The sequence below is a fragment of the Balaenoptera acutorostrata genome, chromosome 2, assembly GCF_949987535.1.
Source record: "Balaenoptera acutorostrata chromosome 2, mBalAcu1.1, whole genome shotgun sequence".
Classification (NCBI taxonomy): Eukaryota; Metazoa; Chordata; class Mammalia; order Artiodactyla; family Balaenopteridae; genus Balaenoptera; species Balaenoptera acutorostrata.
In genome coordinates, this window is record NC_080065.1 from 29242882 (window position 1) to 29262377 (window position 19496).

The window sequence follows — 19496 nt, forward strand, 5'->3', positions numbered from 1 at the left end:
TGAACCAGGAAGAAACAGAAAATATGAACAGACCAATCACAAGCAATGAAATTGAAACTCTGATTAAAAATCTTCCAACAAACAAAAGTCCAGGACCAGATGGCTTCACAGGTGAATTCTATCAAACATTTAGAGAAGAGCTAACACCTATCCTTCTCAAACTCTTCCAAAAAATTGCAGAGGAAGGAACACTCCCAAACTCATTCTATGAGGCCACCATCACCCTGATACCAAAACCAGACAAAGACACTACAAAGAAAGAAAATTACAGACCAATATCACTGATGAATATAGATGCAAAAATCCTCAACAAAATACTAGCAAACAGAATCCAACAACACATTAAAAGGATCATACACCACGATCAAGTGGGATTTATCCCAGGGATGCAAGGATTCTTCAATATACGAAAATCAATCAATGTGATACACCACATTAACAAATTGAAGAAGAAAAACCATATGATCATCTCAGTAGATGCAGAAAAAGCTTTGGACAAAATTCAACACCCATTTCTGATAAAAACTCTCCAGAAAGTGGGCATAGAGGGAACCTACCTCAACATAATAAAGGCCATATATGACAAACCCACAGCAAACATCGTTCTCAATGGTGAAAAACTGAAAGCATTTCCTCTAAGATCAGGAACGAGACAAGGATGTCCACTCTCACCACTATTATTCAACATAGTTCTGGAAGTCCTAGCCACGGCAATCAGAGAAGAAAAAGAAATAAAAGGAATACAAATTGGAAAAGAAGAAGTAAAACTGTCACTGTTTGCGGATGACATGATATTATACATAGAGAATTCTAAAACTGCCACCAGAAAACTGCTAGAGCTAATTAATGAATATGGTAAAGTTGCAGGATACAAAATTAATGCACAGAAATCTCTTGCATTCCTATACACTAATGATGAAAAATCTGAAAGAGAAATTATGGAAACACTCCCATTTACCATTGCAACAAAAAGAATAAAATACCTAGGAATAAACCTACCTAGGGAGACAAAAGACCTGTATGCAGAAAAATATAAGACACTGATGAAAGAAATTAAAGATGATACCAACAGATGGAGAGATATACCATGTTCTTGGATTGGAAGAATCAACATTGTGAAAATGACTATACTGCCCAAAGCAATCTACAGATTCAATGCAATCCCTATCAAATTACCAATGGCATTTTTTACGGAACTAGAACAAATCATCTTAAAATTTGTATGGAGACACAAAAGACCCCGAATAGCCAAAGCAGTCTTGAGGGAAAAAAACGGAGTTGGAGGAATCAGACTCCCTGACTTCAGACTATACTACAAAGCTACAGTAATCAAGACAATATGGTACTGGCACAAAAACAGAAACACAGATCAGTGGAACAAGATAGAAAGCCCAGAGATAAACCCACGCACCTATGGTCAACTAATCTATGACAAAGGAGGCAAGGATATACATACAATGGAGAAAAGACAGTCTCTTCAATAAGTGGTGCTGGGAAAACTGGACAGCCACATGTAAAAGAATGAAATTAGAATACTCCCTAACACCATACACAAAAATAAACTCAAAATGGATTCGAGACCTAAATGTAAGACTGGACACTATAAAACTCTTAGAGGAAAACATAGGAAGAACACTCTTTGACATAAATTACAGCAAGATCTTTTTTGATCCACCTCCTAGAGTAATGGAAATAAAAACAAAAATAAACAAATGGGACCTAATGAAACTTCAAAGCCTTTGCACAGCAAAGGAAACCATAAACAAGACGAAAAGACAACCCTCAGAATGGGAGAAAATATTTGCAAATGAATCAACGGACAAAGGATTAATCTCCAAAATATATAAACAGCTCATTCAGCTCAATATTAAAGAAACAAACACCCCAATCCAAAAATGGGCAGAAGACCTAAATAGACATTTCTCCAAAGAAGACATACAGACGGCCACGAAGCACATGAAAAGATGCTCAACATCACTAATTATTAGAGAAATGCAAATCAAAACTACAATGAGGTATCACCTCACACCAGTTAGAATGGGCATCATCAGAAAATCTACAAACAACAAATGCTGGAGAGGGTGTGGAGAAAAGGGAACCCTCTTGCACTCTTGGTGGGAATGTAAACTGATAAAGCCACTATGGAGAACAATATGGAGGTTCCTTAAAAAACTAAAAATAGAATTACCATATGACCCAGCAATCCCACTACTGGGCATATACCCAGAGGAAACTGTAATTCAAAAAGACACATGCACCCGAATGTTCATTGCAGCACTATTTACAATAGCCAGGTCATGGAAGCAACCTAAATGCCCATCAACAGACGAATGGATAAAGAAGTTGTGGTATATATATACAATGGAATATTACTCAGCCATAAAAAGGAACAAAATTGAGTCATTTGTTGAGACGTGGATGGATCTAGAGACTGTCATACAGAGTGAAGTAAGTCAGAAAGAGAAAAACAAATATCGTATATTAACGCATGTATGTGGAACCTAGAAAAATGGTACAGATGAGCCAGTTTGCAGGGCAGAGGTTGAGACACAGATGTAGAGAATGGACATATGGACACCAAGGGGGGAAAACTGCGGTGGGGTGGAGATGGTGTTGTGCTGAATTGGGCGATTGGGATTGACATGTATACACTGATGTGTATAAAATTGATGCCTAATAAGAACCTGCAGTATAAAAAAACAAACAAACAAACAAAAAAAGTATCATAAAATTTACCATCTTAACCATTTTTTTTCAGCTTTATTGAGATATAACTGACATGTAACATCATGTAAGTTTAAGGGGTATGACACATTGATTTGATAAACTTATGTAATGAAAAATGATTACCACCATAGTGTTATCTAACACCTCCATCATGTCATGTAATTACCATTTCTTTTTTGTGGTGAGAACATTTAGATTTTTTTCTCTTAGCAACTTTCAAATATGTAATACAGTATTATTAGCTGTATTATGTATTTGAAATACCTTAACCATTTTTAACCATCCAGTTCAATAGTGTAAAGTATACTAACATTGTTCTGAAATAGCTGTTACTTTTTTTTTTTTATTAGGTTGTGTCAGGTCTTAGTTGTGGCATGCATGTGGGATCTAGTTCCCTGACCAGGGATCGAACCCAGGCCCCCTGCATTGGGAGCACAGAGTCTTATCCACTGCGCCACCAGGGAAGTCCCTGAAATGGCTGTTACTTTCATTAATTAATTAATTAATTAATTAATTAATTCTGCATTAGGTCTTCGTTGCTGCATGGGGGTTTTCTCTAGTTGTGGCTAGCAGGGGCTACTCTTCGTTGTGGTGCACGGGCCTCTCATTGTGGTGGCCTCTCCCATTGCAGAGCATGGGCTCCAGGCACGCGGGCTCAGTAGTTGTGGCTCATGGGCTCTAGAGCACAGGCTCAGTAGCTGTGGCACATGGGCTTAGTTGCTCCGCGGCATGTGGGATCTTCCCAGACCAGGGATCGAACCCATGTCCCCTGCATTGGCAGGCGGATTCTTAACCACTGCGCCACCAGGGAAGTCCCGGGTTTTTTTTAATAAGTGTATTTTCAAAAGGAAGTCTAATGAAAAAGTAAATCCTGTTTAAAAATAGGTCAATAGACCTTTCCCTTCTTGACAACCTAAGTGCTATCCCTATACAGTTACAAGAAACATTTTGTGAGAGTTGAAATCCCACAAAGTAAATAGCTGACATAAGATTCTTCTTTAAGATGATTTTAAAAATGTCCACTTTCTCTTAGAGATTTGTTTGGTCATAAAATGCCTAGAGGCAGACAGATACAGAAAGGAAAGGCTTTTCAACAAACTCACTCTAACACCATTTTCTAATAAGTTTACTGCTAAAGCTCCATTATAAAATCGTAGATGCATTCACTTGAAAAGAAGAAAAGGACCTCAGGACTTCCCTGGTGGTCCAGCAGTTAAGAATCCGCCTTCCAATGCAGGGAATGTGGGTTCAATCCCTGGTCGGGGAACTAAGATCCTACATGCCTCAGGGCAACTAAGCCCATGCGCCACAACTACTGAACCCTCACGTTCTACAGCCCATGTGTCACAACTAGAGAGAAGCCCGTGTGCCGCAACAAAGAGCCGGCAGGCTGAACTAAGACCCGATGCAGCCAAACAAATAAGTAAAAATAAATAAATATTTAAAAAATACAAAGGACCTCTCAATGAAATAAAACCAGATGTACAAAAGAGAAAATCTTTTGAATGCATTTTCCAAACAAAATGAACATTAACAATACTAAAAATATGATTAACACCATGCTAAAATAAAAATAAGCCATTGTGACTGAGTGGACTGAGGAAAGGGTATCATGGACAAAATCTGGAGGAAAAGCTAAACTGGAATGTAAAGACAAGAAACAAAAGCCACAAAGGACAAATCAGAGAGCCAGAAGGCAAGTAAGGAGAGTGCAGCAGGCAGACCAGAACAAGAGCCCAGGTACCACATTAGGGAGGAGACTCAACTGAAGCGTGTCCACTGGTTTTGGTCTTCTGGAGGCTGGCTCTGGCATCAGCAGCTGCAGCGGGGTGGGGACAAGGTAAGAGGCAGGTGGGACACCAAAGCAAGGCCAGCCTGTGAAAGGCCCAGAATCTGACAGGCTTAAGGGATGGTTCTGAGGCATGAGGGAGGCAAGGGCTCCTGCCCCCAGGAGGACAAGGGGCACGAGGAGGAGAGCATGAGCATGAGGCTGAACTTCTGAAACTGCTGATATGTAAACGTGGGCAGAAAGCTTACACGCTGAAAAGCTCCCCAGCTGAAATTATAAACCACAGTTTTATCGCAGCGGCCATTTTTTTCCCTCCCCTATCAATGAGTGGCCCAAACATCAGAGAAGAAAAGGCAAATGGCTGAACTGACATTTCCATGGAAGGTGGTGGTTAGCACAAGGGGCTGAGGTCACTAGAGCTGAGAGACAGAGGTCAGAGGACAGGACTTAAGAAAGCAAGGAAAGGTGGCGGCGCACAAGGAGAAAAAAGAAGAGTCAAGCAGAAGCAAAGGGAATAAGGGAATGAGAGGGTGGAAGTATAGATGGATGTCACCAGAAAGTGAGATACAGGAATGAGATTCCAGGGATGAATTCATTCAGGATGGTGAAGACTTTACAAACAAAAAGGCATCCAAACATTTCATTAAAAACCCAACCATTTTAAAAAACACTAAATACAATGCCATAGCTCACAGCTAGCCTCTTGACAAAAGTTTTAAAATAGTTAAAATATTGCTTTAAAAACATAAAAGTCATATATTTACTTATATATCTTTAATTTCATGAGAGAATAAATTATTGTTTTTTTCACTGTAAAATGAATAAAAGTATATGTCAAAAAAGAGAAAAAAAACCCTATAATACCACTATCTTACTACAACTATTACTGCAGTAATTTTTAGCATAGTTATAATCATATTGTTTATAAAATTTTATAATTGTTTTCTAATTAACTATATGCATTTTTTTAAGCCACATGCATTTTTCCATATTAATTTTAATACTTGCATGATATTTTATCAAGTAGACCCTCAAAATTTATAAATCAATTTTCCCATTGCTCATCTAACTTGGGGCTACCATAAATTATGCAGGGGTACAAATCAACATGTATAATTTTACATTTTCATGCCTGACCTGAGAAGTAGATATTAAGTGTCTGAGGTGGGAAAGTTGTCCCTGAAGACTGAAAGGAGAATGGCAGGCTTATTTTCAGATGCACTATCTCACTGGGTCACTGACAAGTCAAAAGATTTACCTGGAAGAAATCTTACAAAACGTGGCATGAAATGAAATCTTGGGCAGCAGGGAGGACTGTCTTCAAACAAAGGACCTAAAGCAAACAAGTGAAAAGGAAAGAAAAAATAAATAAAACCACCTTAGGAAACAAACATTGCAACTTAACTCCTAAGATTTATAATAACTACAAAAAAATACCACCAGAAGTAGGGACATAAGAAAACCGCCCCTTTCTCCTCAATAGCTAAATCAATCATGTGGTAACTGCCACAAACATCCCATGAAGAGTGCAGGGAGGAGACCACCCAAAAAGGAGAATGAATGCCCCAAGGTTATATACAGTATATGGTATATATGGTAAAACTAGTTTTAGAAATTCAAAGATATAAAGATTTTTGTTATAAATGAACTATTGGATGATATAATATGCTTGTGTTTTCATTCCGTTCCATTTTAACCAATACAACTGGGGAAAAAAAGAGAGAAATACTATTAAAAACTTGGTTTGAAAAGCCATTCATCAATATACTGTTTTAAAAATAAATAAATAAGTGTCTGCTGGAATAGAGGCACTTCCAAAAGAGTGAACTATTATCCAAGAACCAAGTATCAAGTTTTGAACTGCTGTAGCTCACAGTGTATGTCTGTGTTTTCGAAGGTTAACTAAAGTTCTGTTTTAATAAACTGTCATCTTGGAAGAAGTTTATTACAGTAAAGTTCAACAGATTTAAAATATTAACTAATGAGATTGCCCCAATGCAGATAAATCAAGGTAGTCACTCACCATCTTCTTAGGTACCAGTTAGGTAACAATTAATGGTAATCTTCCATAATGGACACTGTCAAATTGTATTAAAATGAGACTATAACAACTTATTCATGTCAAATGATAACATGCATTCCTATGAATAATAAACTTTTCCCTGGGTATTTCAAAAGTACGAGGAATTTCAACTATGTCCCCCCACTTTTATAAGAGTTTTCACACATACCACAACGTTCTTTGACAAGCACTACACTTTTCTTTAAATCCTATTATTTACCTTTAAGATTCCAGTCATACAATTCCAAAATATCTCTGAATAGAAATAATGAAAAGAGTTCAAGTCCTTTCACACAAAAATTCTGAAAAATAAACCAAAATCAAATTACTGTAGTACTGAAAACATATAGTAACAAGGTTCAGCTTGTCCTACTCAAGTGTTTTAAAAAGTGTCTATTGCAACTGTACTAAAACAAGGTAATTTCCTAGTTTGGCCACCATCCTATAATAGCTCATTGGCTTGAAACATTAATGAAGTAGGCGATAATGTCATTAGGATTCCTAAGAAAATGTGAACTTGGCCCTTCTCAATGTACAAATAAAATGATGTGAAATTTAAAAATCAGAGTCTCCTTTATGTCATATTTTTCTAACCCAATTATAAAATATATCAGAATCTCCTAGGGACTTTCTGTTAATTCAAATCACACACTGGGAGGCCAGCTCTGTGATGCTTGTCCCCAGCACCTCCCCCGCTCCACCCCTCAAATACACCCAGAATCACTACTGCAAAGTTACCATAAACAAAGGTCTCTGTGCCAAAAAAGTTCCAATTCTTAATGAAGGCAAATAAAGGACTAAGAAAAACTACAGAACTTTGTACCAAAATTTCTGCTGTAAACAAGCTTAACAGATGATATATTTGCAAGTGAGACTTCTCATAATTCTTCCTCCTACTTGTTTTGCTCGGGGTTCATAAATCACCCTGCGTGAGATCATGCCAGAAGTCATAAACTTTTACAATAGCAAATGAAGGCTTATGACCTTAAAAATCAAAAGGAAGCAAAAAAGCCCTTCCAAGCTGAAGAATGAAGGGGCGGCCCTTTCTCTTCAATTCTTTTTGAAAGACAGGTGGAATTAACAGGACTTGCCCAGAATGAAATAGGTGCAAACTAAGCACGCCTGTCATGCTCATCAATCCCCCTGGGTGCTCCACTGCCCTCGACAGAGCCTCACGTTAAACAAGGTTTGCAAGAGGAGCCAGGGGCTCAGGAAATCGACCCCGACTCCAACACAATGTTAAGTGCACAAGCTTGTTTGCTGTCTAGTTGTTATTTCTTAGTGTGATTTGTTGACACCACTAAATTCAAGATCAGGCAATGAATCATTCTGAGATTCACATTTATCTTGCTTTGGAATTTTAAACCTCTTGCATATATTTAGATAAATCTGCTGCTGAGCATACGTAGTGAAAAACAATTAGGAAAAATATGTAAATATATGGGAAGAAAAATGAACCAGGCATTGATCTTGTCACTGGAGATAATGAATAAGATTATTCCAACAGCTATCAGATTCAGTTTCACTTTTGTAATTTCCTCTTTGATAACGACCAGTAACCAAAAGCTGTCCCCTGTCCAAAACAAACTAGAAACAGATGTAAAGTTACTATCAGTAGCTGCAACACAAGGAGAAATGGGTTCAAAAACAGGTCAGTAAGTTGGAAAACAACCCAAATTTTAACCTCATTCCTAAAGCTACATCTGACTACATCTGACTACAGCTACATCTGACTGGTCCTTTCAACAGTGAACACAATACTTTAAGGGTATACTTATGGCAAAAAGCCAGACCTGGCCAAGTTCAATGCTTTAAAGATATGTGTGGAATAAACAAAAGAGCAAGCTGCATCAAGCTGTTAAATAATCTTTTCCCTTACCTCAGGCATCATCTCCTCAATGAAATGAATCGTGTAGTCTATGTTGAATCTAATTACTTTACACAGTGGAATCTGCAATAATAAGGAGAAGTTCAGTTTCAAAATACCTTCCTGCGCTCACACTGTACATGTGTTTGCTACCTAACCCAGAAGGCCATGAACCAAATGAGAAAGCTTCACCTTAATCTAAGCTGCTAACAATACTGCACATGAAACTTGACCACAACTGCTGAATTTTAATGGCAAGAACCCAGCTGGCCCAGTCTCTACAGGAAACCTGAATAACGTTGGTGCTTAATTAACTGTATTAGCAGCAGCAACACAAACATGACAAGAACTCATTAAAACCAAATATACTGCCTCTAAAGAATTAATAAAACCACAAATAAATACTTCTTTTTCTCAGGTTTTAAAAATCTTTCAGAATCTTCAGCTCTTCAGGCAGAGCGGGGATAGCAGGCTGACAATTCATCAGTTATAGATTCATAAGTCACTGTCGTAGACACAACTCATGCTGCCTCTCTGGCTCTGGAGCAAAAGCAATCATGGTAATAAAAATAATAATAGCCACCACTTATTGAGCTAGGCACTGTTCTACTGCTTCACATACTGTCACTCATGTAACCAGCCCTCTGAGACAGGTACAACTACTCTCCCCAGGGTACAGTGGAGGAAACGAAGGCAGAGTCGTCAGATACTTTGCCGAAGGAAGCAGGTAGCTGGTGAATTAGAAATTCTTGCTCTAGACCCCAGCTCTGAGCCACTTGGGTATCCACCTCTCATTTCCTGTTCTAATACTCAGGGTATGTGTGAAAATGAAGGAAAGCTCAGATGAAATAAATCCACATCTGTCTTGCTTTACCAATGTATCATGAGACACTAGCCTAGTGCCTAGATTTAATAGGTTTTCTTTAAGTATATTGTTAAATGAATGAAGGACTGAGAAAGGAAGGGTGTGAGGTTAATGCAGTGGCTTGGTGACTAGCTGGGGAAAATAATAGACTCAGAAGCCCAAGAGATGTGTTAAGTTGACTTTTCTGGCCCCTTGATCTGTCCATAAGACGACTTTATAGAAAGGTAATCGTTTTTACAAACCACAGCAATCAGAAAGAAACAAATTTTAATGCCACCAGCAAAAGGAATGGTAAGAAAAGCAAATAGTCCTATAATGCCATCTACTGGAAATCTTTTTCTCAGAAATGAAGTTTAGCTCTTAGGTGCTTTCTTTTATTTTTCTTTTCTTTTTTTTTTTTTAGGATGGTGGCTAATTTGAGTGAAATTCATAATTAACATTAATAAGAGATCTACTTTCAGCCTTCTCATGGTAATGAGTTCTAAACCAGATGAAGTGACATGCTAAGGCCACTATCATTTTTTAGGTCTTCTTTCTTCCTACAATCATTTAAAAATATTTGAGAGCTACAAATTTGTGCAATTATTCATATTTTTAAAATACTTTGCTAACAACTGTTAGATTCATAGTTACTCTAAAATATGCCACAGACATTACCTTTTAAAAAGGTAGGGATCTCAAATAGCCAAAGCAATCTTGAGAAAGAAAAACAGAGCTGGAGAAATCAGGCTCCCTGACCTCAGACTATACTAAAAAGCTACAAAAATCAAGACAGTATGGCACTGGACAAAAACAGAAATACAGATCAATGGAACAGAACAGAAAGCCCAGAGATAAACCCACGCACATATGGTCACCTTATCTTTGACAAAGGAGGCAAGGATATACAATGGAGAGGGTTTCCCTGGTGGCGCAGTGGTTAAGAATCTGCCTGCCAATGCAGCGGACATGGGTTCGAGCCCTGGTCTGGGAAGATCCCACATGCTGCAGAGCAACTAAGCCCGTGTGCCACAACTACTGAGCCCGTGCTCTAGGGCCCACGAGCCACAACTACTGAGCCCGCATGTCACAACTACTGAAGCCCGCGCGCCTGGAGCCCATGCTCTGCAACGGGAGAGGCCACCGCAATGAGAGGCCCATGCACCTCAACGAAGAGTAGCCCCTGCTGGCAGCAACTAGAGAAAGCCCCCATGCAGCAACGAAGACCCAACGCAGCATTAATTAATTAATTTAGGGCCCGCGAGCCACAACTACTGAGTCCGTGTGCCATAACTACTGAAGTCCACATGACCTAGAGCCCATGCTCCGCAACAAGAGAAGCCACCGCGGTAAGAAGCCTGCACGCCACAATGAAGAGTGGCCCCCGCTTGCCGCATTTGCAGCAACTAGAGAAAGCCTGCGCACAGCAACGAAGACCCAACGCAGCCAAAAATAAATAAATAAATTTATTTAAAAAAAAAAAGAATATACAATGGAGAAAAGACAGCCTCTTCAATAAGTGGTGCTGGGAAGACTGGACAGCTACATGTAAAAGAATGAAATTAGAACACTTCCTAACACCATACACAAAAATAAACTCAAAATGGATTAAAGACCTAAATGTAAGGCCAGACACTATAAAACTCTCAGAGGAAAACAAAGGCAGAACTCTTATGACATAAATCACAGCAAGATCCTTTCTGACCCACCTCCTAGAGTAATGGAAATAAAAACAAAAATAAACAAATGGGACCTAATGAAACTTCAAAGCTTTTGCACAGCAAAGGAAAACATAAACAAGAAGAAAAGACAACCTTCAGAATGGGAGAAAATATTTGCAAACAGAGCAACTGACAAAGGATTAATCTCCAAAATATACAAGCAGCTCATGCAGCTCAATATCAAAAAAACAAACAACCCAATCCAAAAAGAGGCGGAAGACCTAAATAGACATTTCTCCAAAGAAGACATACAGATTGCCAACAAACACATGAAAAGATGCTCAACATCACTAATCATTAGAGAAATGCAAATCAAAACCACAATGAGGTATCACCTCACACGGGTCAGAATGGCCATCATCAAAAAACCTAGAAACAATATATGCTGGAGAGGGTGTGGAGAAAAGGGATCCCTCTTGCACTGTTGGTGGGAATGTAAATTGATACAGCCACTATGGAGAACAGTATGGAGGTTCCTTAAAAAACTAAAAATAGAACTACCATATGACCCAGCAATCCCACTACTAGGCATATACCCTGAGAAAACCATAATTCAAAAAGGGTCATGTACCACAATGTTCACTGCAGCACTATTTACAATAGCCAGGACATGGAAGCAACCTAAGTGTCCATCGATAGATGAATGGTTAAAGAGGATGTGGCACATATAAACAATGGAATATTACTCAGCCATAAAAAGGAACAAAATTGAGTTATTTGTACTGAGGTGGATGGACCTAGAGTCTGTCATACAGGGTGAAGTAAGTCAGAAAGAGAAAAAGAAACACCATATGCTAACGCATATATATGGAATCTAAAAAAATGGTACTGGTGAACCTAGTGGCAGGGCAGGAATAAAGATGCAGATGTAGAAAACGGACTTGAGGACACGGAGGGGAAGGGGAAGCTGGGACGAAGTGAGAGAGTAGCACTGACATATATACACTACCAAATGTAAAATGGATGGCTAGTGAGAAGCTACTGGGAGATCAACTCAGTGCTTTGTGATGACCTAGAGGGATGGGATAGGGAGGGTGGGAGGGAGGCTCAAGAGGGAGGAGATATGGGGATATATGTATGCATATAGCTGATTCACTTTGTTGTACAGTGGAAACTAACACAACATTGTAAAGCAATTATACTCCAATAAAGATGTAAAAAATAAACATAAAAAGGTAGGGATCTAAAAGAGAAAAAAAGGCATGTAAACAAGCATAAACAGAATATGATACAGTGTAACTTATAAGTGCATTTAAAGAACAAATAAGCAAACAACATAGTATAAAGTACAAAAGAACCAAAGAGGAGGTAACATTTGAGTTGAGTCTTCAAAGATGGGAAGGGATTTTCCAGGTCATCCCGAAAATTAACTGGGGAAGAACAGGTGTTTAGTTCTAGCAAGACAGAGAAAAGGGAGCTGGGGGAAGGACAGGTCATTTAGGTCTTCAGAAGTGAAATGCATGGAGACAGAGACATAAGAAAATTCTAGAAAGGAAAGTATGAACTATATTATGCAGATCCTAAAAACCATGTTAAGGATTCAGAGCTATCATTACGGCAACAAGAAGTCATTCAAGTAGTTTAAGTGAAAGACTATCACAGTTTACATGGATGGGTTGCTATGTAAACAGGGTGGGAATGGCTTGTAGGGGAACAAGGCAAGAGACCAGAAGACCAGAATGGAGTCTAACGAAACAGTTCAGAAGCCAAATGAAGAAAAGATCAAAAAGGAGGGAGAAGAATTTAAACACAGGAGATATGACTGAAATATACAGTGACTGTTCTGATGTGGAAGTGAAAGAGGAGAAAGAATAGAGGATAATTTCTAGGTTTCTGGCCTAAGGGACCAGATAGCTCACGATGGCATTAATACAAAGAATTTCATAAGGTGTCCCCTGAGTACCTCAAACTCAGTACGCAGAGAAGATGATGAGTTCAGTTTCACACAGGTTGAGGTTGAGGTACCTGAGGGAACATCAAGGTAGGTATGTCCAATAGGCAATCTGAAATGTGAGTGTGGAGCACAGAGCCATACATCACAGCTATAAATATCAATGTCAGAACATGCATGGGAGGAAAAACTGTGGGTGACACTGCATTACTCGGGGAGTGTATTCAGGAGAGAAAAGGACCAGAGCCCTTGGGAATAGTCCAGAGGCAAGAAAAAGAGCAAAAGTATAAACTTTACTTCTTTTACCATGTGCAACAGCAACTCTGATGGATGATTTATGCAAGTTCAGTCCTTTCCCCACATTATTTCAACTAAAATCACTTTTGGGGGATTCCTTCTTTGACCTCGTTTCTTATACACACTCTATTTTCTTTGGGGCTCTTACCTGTACCACTAGAGCCCTTCTCAGACACACAAATTTGGAAAGGCAGAATCTCCTTTTCCATGCGAACTTTCATCTCTCTCTAAGACTCAAAGAGACTTGTCACTTTCCTACATATTGGGAACTCAGTTGATTGAGAGCTCAGTTGGCCAATCAAATAATATAAATGCCCACTATCATTTCTTAAAACACGTTTGAATGCTGATTTGACACTAACTCTTATCTCATCCTACCAGAAACAAACAAAAAAACCCTCCCTAAACTTCTACATTCTAACTCTACTACTTCCAGGAACTGAAAGACTAAATCCAGGGCAGCGAGTCCACTGGAAATGGAAAGCAGCAGGGAAATGATCATGGTGCTGCCTTGTGCTTTTGAGGATGGGATAAAATATTATGCATGTAATACATATACCTAGGTAATTTTAGTTATGTTGTCAAAGTCCCCAATAACATCAGGTATTATGAGTAATAGCAAATGTACTATATAAAAGGATAAAATTTTCCCACAATGCTCTATACTTAGCCAACAAGGCTTTCAATCCACTTCAATTCAAGACCTTAAGAGAACTTGTCAGTACTAGACTGGGTTGAGATTCTAACACTGCCATCATTTGCATGCCCTTCTTGCTGATGAGCTCTCTCTAGCAAAAAATGAATCAGAACAGTAAAGCGATTTAATAATTCTTTTTCTTGGGAGGCTATTTCAAATTCAAGAGGCCTTTGATGGATCTAATCCCTATGAACTGTACAACACTCAGCTTAAAACTTGATTTATTTTATCAACATCTCTAACATAAATGATGGGGCTTATCTTCTCATTACAGAGTTAAGTTCTCAAGTTTTGAGAACTCAGGAATTTTTCAGTCCTATCTTTTATAACAACAGTAACAACTGCAATTAATTTCGCACTAGCGGCCTCTCAGTGCCAAACCTTGTGCTGAGGAACTTTAATAAAGCTCAAAGAATCACTCTTCCAGGGCTTCCCTGGTGGCGCAGTGGTTGTGAATCTGCCTGCCAATGCAGGGGACATGGGTTCGAGCCCTGGTCTGGGAAGATCCCACATGCCGCGGAGCAACTAGGCCCGTGAGCCACAGTTGCTGAGCCTGCGCGTCTGGAGCCTGTGCTCCGCAACAAGAGAGGCCGTGATAGTGAGAGGCCCACGCACGGCGATGAAGAGTGGCCCCCGCTTGCCACAACTAGAGAGAGCCCTCGCACAGAAACGAAGACCCAACACAGCCATAAATGAATGAATGAATAAATAAATAAATAAATAAAAATTAAAAAAAAAAAAAAAAAAAAAGAATCACTCTTCCAACATCACATAAATATTGAGAATCAGTTAAAAAAAAAAAAAAAAGAATTAGAAGAAAGACTCAAATCCACGTCTGCCTGACATCTTACCCAAAATAATTAGTGCCAATATGTACTGTATATTAAACATCATGATAAACACTTTTCATGTGTCATCTCATTTATTTTTTTACAAAAGCCAGTAAGACTGCCACAACTAATAACGTCTGTTTTACACATGAGAAAATCAGGGTTTATAAAAATTGAAATGTCAAATCATACAGCTAGTAAGTAGAATTCACTAAGGTTTAAACCCTCTCTGAAGTCATACTGCTTTCCTTCTTTAAGGTGATCCTAAAAGTTAAAATGAGATCCGTATTACTTGTAGGGAATTAATAGATAAGACAGATAATTTTTAAATATTTTCATGGTAACTAATTATTTGTATTTGCAAGCCCGCTGAGGAAAAAAAAAGAGAAACATATTATGTAGGTGGGAGTTGGACCAGATGACTTCTGAAGGCCTTTTCAACTCTAAGACTATGAGATTTGGTGTAACAAAGGGTTTGAGTGCCTAATTGAGACATTTAAAAAAATAATAAAATAAGAAACCTTCAAAATTCAAAAACTTCCCGGTGCCTTTTCATAAAGATTGTTTAAGAATGGTCCAAACAACCTAAACGTCCATCAACAGATGAATGGATAAAGAAGATATGGTACATATATACAATGTAATGCTACTCAGTCATAAAAAAGAACGAAATAATGCTGTCTGCAGCAACACAGATGCAACTACAGATTATCATATTAAGTAAGTCAGAAAGAGAAAGACAAATACCATATGATATCACTTATATGTGGAATCTAAAATGTGGCATAAATGAACCCATCTACAATACAGAAACAGACTCAGACATGGAGAACAGACTTGTGGTTGACAAGGGGGAGGGGGGAGGAAGAGGGATGGACTGGGAGTTTGGGGTTGGTAGATGCAAACTATTACATTTAGAATGGATAAACAACAAGGTCCTACTGTATAGCACAGGGAACTATATCTAATCTCCTGGGATAAACCATAATGGAAAAGAATATAAAAAAAGAATGATTACAGCATATAACTGAGTCACTTTGCTGTACAGCAGAAATTAACACAACACTGTAAATCAACTATACTTCAATTAAAAAAAAAAGTAGTCCAATTTAAAACTTTGTAAGTATGTATGATGATGGATGTTAATTAGACTTATCGTGATCATTTCACAATATAAACAAATGTCAAATTATTATGTTGTACACCTGAAACTAATAACATTATATGTCAATTATACCTCAATAAAAAAAAGAAGTCCAACATTACACCCCTTTCTATATTATGGTCCACCCTAGAGATAGATGTGATGTGTATTATCAAATGATTTTATTTTTACATTTACAGTGTAATCATCTTCTCAAAAAAAAATTCTCTAGGATAAAATATACTGTGGCATAAAGAAAATCTCATTAAGAAAACAATCTGTTTTAAATTAGTATCATTACTATAGAATCATGTCTGCTAATAAAAAATAATAATAGAAAGGAGCAAGATTAGGCAAAGATTTTACTCTTTACTCTCCAATGGAACAGAATTTCACAGTTTAAGTAAACAGTACTAAAATAACTTTTCAAACTGCAGATGTAATTTCTTTTAACCAAACCAGAAAGGATTAAAGAATATTCTACTTTGATGTATATACACCATAGCTATAATTCAGTAAGTTCTATAGCAGCATCTAGACTGGCTAAAGTATACCTCTACACTCCCTTCCTGAGCCGCCAGTGAATTCCACTCTACGTCCAACTGGAATACAGAATAAGTAAGACAATTCCCATGACTGCCAGCTTTGAGACAGAAAGATTCTGACTTACAGATACAGAACTTCCATTTGAACTGATTATCAACAAAGCAGCCTTAATACCTATATAAGAATATCATGGATCTGTATGTCAGAGTGTCTTAAAGAAGACATATTCCTGGGATTCAAAAGCACAAAACTGTACGAAGTTAATTCAGGCTCCAGATGTCCTGAACAAGCTCTATTTCTTTACCTATTACTCAGAGACTAAATAATAGCTTCTCCTTAAAACTTTCCAAAAAAAAAAAAAAAAACTTTCCAACTTTCTTTTGAAGGACACCCAACCCAAAATAGCTTTGACACATTACTCCACAGTTTATCCTTCTTTTTCAATCTTTCACACTCTCAAAATGTTATTCTGACACATGTTTACTTACACCGTTTAATGTGGACCAAACCTGTGACTCATTAGCACAGATGTCACATTCCCACCTGACACACACTGCCGTTGACTTCCTGCAGCTCAGGTAGAGGGGTGCAAAGTAATTGTTACTTAGAAGTCAGATGAAAAGAAATTTCCTTTGACTTTTAGAAAGAAAGAATGAAGGGAAGGAAGGGGCCTCAGGGAAGGAGAAAGCCAGCTGATCAGCATATACTTACATTGGTCAGGGGGGCGTGTGCAAACATAGAAAATCCTTCAAAGATATACTCATGATCATCATATTCGATAACAGTTGGCCTGTCAGTCTGAAAGCAAACAGAAACACAAAGTATGAACAAATGACACGATGTGCATGTGCAGAAACCCATCAGGACACACAAAGCAACCAATAGGTGAAATGTATGGACTTCTGTTAACGTTGTCCCAAACACCAGGGAGAAACTTTACACAGAGGATTAATTCTAGCTAGAATTCTCCTGCTTGGTGGAATTCTCTAGCTTCAGTAATATTTATATACTAGACAATCAAGAATGTTTATTATGGGTGCCATAAAGAAAAAAAAAGGCTAGCTACATGGCTTCATTTTCTAGGAACTTGTTTTATTTAATCCCACAATACTACCAGTCCTGTTCTTACTAAGCTATATTTCTGAACTAACAGAAGCTCTAACAAGAACAAGATAATAGCACAGTCGAATCAAAGCAAGTGGAGAAGACTCAGCATCACAACAGTCAAGACTAGCAATAGCCTGGAAGGCTCTGAAAAGCCCCAAGGTGCCAGAGGCTCATCCCCTCACAGCGCCATTCCCAGGCCCTCCAAGGAGAAGCCAACCCATTAAACACTGTAACAAATCAATTCCTGCATAATGTCAAAGATCTTGATTACCTGCAAATTGAATCTAATTAAAATATACAAATGTTGACCTAAGCATAAGAGACTCTCTTCTTTATGCCATTCTGATAGCCCACCATTTTTAATCCTAAATGCTAAACATGGAACGAATTATCAAGATTGGAAACCTAAAAGACATGTTTTTTTACATAGGTATTGAACATTATTCTTCTAAACATTCATTTATACACACACACACACACACACACACACACACATATATGAAGAACTTGGGTGGGTGGGGGGAAATAAAGAATATCCAAATGCGTATTATTTGTTTTTCCAATATTACTGTTACTTCCCATTTGAATAACTCAACAAAGCTGGTCTAAATTAAATATTATGAAAGAACTTCTAGTGGAATGATAATGGTACAGCCACTTGGGAAAACAGTTTGTTAGTTCCTCCAAATATGAAACATATAGTTACCACACAATCCAGCAACTCTAGTCCTAGATTTACACTCAAGGGAAAGGAAAACATACATCCACACAAACACTTGTACACAAACATTCACAGCAGCATTATTATAATAGCCCAAAAGTGGATACCACACAAATGTTCATCAACTGATGAATGGATAAATAAAATACGGTATATCCATACAGTGGAATGTTACTTGGCCATAAAAAGGAATGAAGTTACATACTACAACATGGATGAATCTTGAAAACATTATGGTAAGTGGAAGAAGCCAAAAGATCACATATTCTATGATTCCATTCACATGAAATATCTAGAATAGGCAAATGATAAAGACAGAGAGTACCTTAGTAGTTTCTGAAGGCTGTGGGGTGGGAAAGAATTGACTGCTAATAAGTACAGGGTTTCTTTGGGACATGATGAAAATGTTCTAAAATTAGATTGAGGTGATGGTTTCACAATTCTGTGAAAAGACTAAATATGAAATATATACTTTAAATGGGTGAGTTTTATGGTATATTAATTATATCTCAATAAAGTTGTTATAATAATTATTAATAATCTAATATTGAAACTGAAATCTCTTAATTAAAAAAGTAACCAGAATTAATTAATTTTGTACTGTGAAAAGGCAGGATGGCACAGTGGAATGGCATACAGCCACGCACCGTGAAGTCAGTCTGCCCAGGCTCCAGTCCTCACTGTGCCACTTACTGCCTGAATAATCTAGAGCAAGCGGCTTAACCTTATCTGTAAAACATGGACGACTGCCCCACCTGCATAGTGGGGATAATAATACCTACGTCATCGGTTTTTTTGTGTGAAATAACTTAATACATGTCAAATACTTAGAATGGTGCCTAGTACCAGAGTCAACAAACATTAGGTATTATTATCACTGTCATATATGCAATACTTATGGTCATAATATATAGATAATATATAAGCTATTTGCTGATTTTTAAGAGATGCACAAGCATTCTCTGCATTCTTCCAACCCCATAGCTCCAACGAACAAGCTCTCCATAATTCACTGGCTATTATGTGGTACCAACAATATAAATGAAAAAAGATACAGAAAGTAGTATAATGAGAGGAAGCCAAAAATAAAAGTCATTATGATAAAGGTCAATTTTATTGGCATAAAAATAAAATGTTTTTAAAAGAAAGAACATTTAAGAACGGAATCCATATTTAACCAATTCACATTTTAACCTATGTACACACATAGAACCTATTTACGGGGGCTTCCCTGGTGGTGCAGTGGTTGAGAG

General features: G+C 37.9%; 1 protein-coding gene across 8 annotated transcripts in view; it reads right to left on the reverse strand.

Moving 5' to 3' along the window:
• DROSHA (drosha ribonuclease III) overlaps nt 1-19496 on the reverse strand; it is a 128930-nt gene that overhangs the window by 79861 nt on the left and 29573 nt on the right. For all 8 annotated transcript variants that reach the window (XM_057540691.1, XM_057540690.1, XM_007192255.3 and 5 more), the window contains 4 exons: nt 17127-17213; nt 8458-8529; nt 6799-6880; nt 5775-5849 (listed from right to left, as the gene is read on the reverse strand). In XM_057540691.1, the coding sequence (XP_057396674.1) occupies nt 5775-5849; nt 6799-6880; nt 8458-8529; nt 17127-17213 (316 nt within the window). The remainder of the gene's footprint in view (nt 1-5774; nt 5850-6798; nt 6881-8457; nt 8530-17126; nt 17214-19496) is intronic.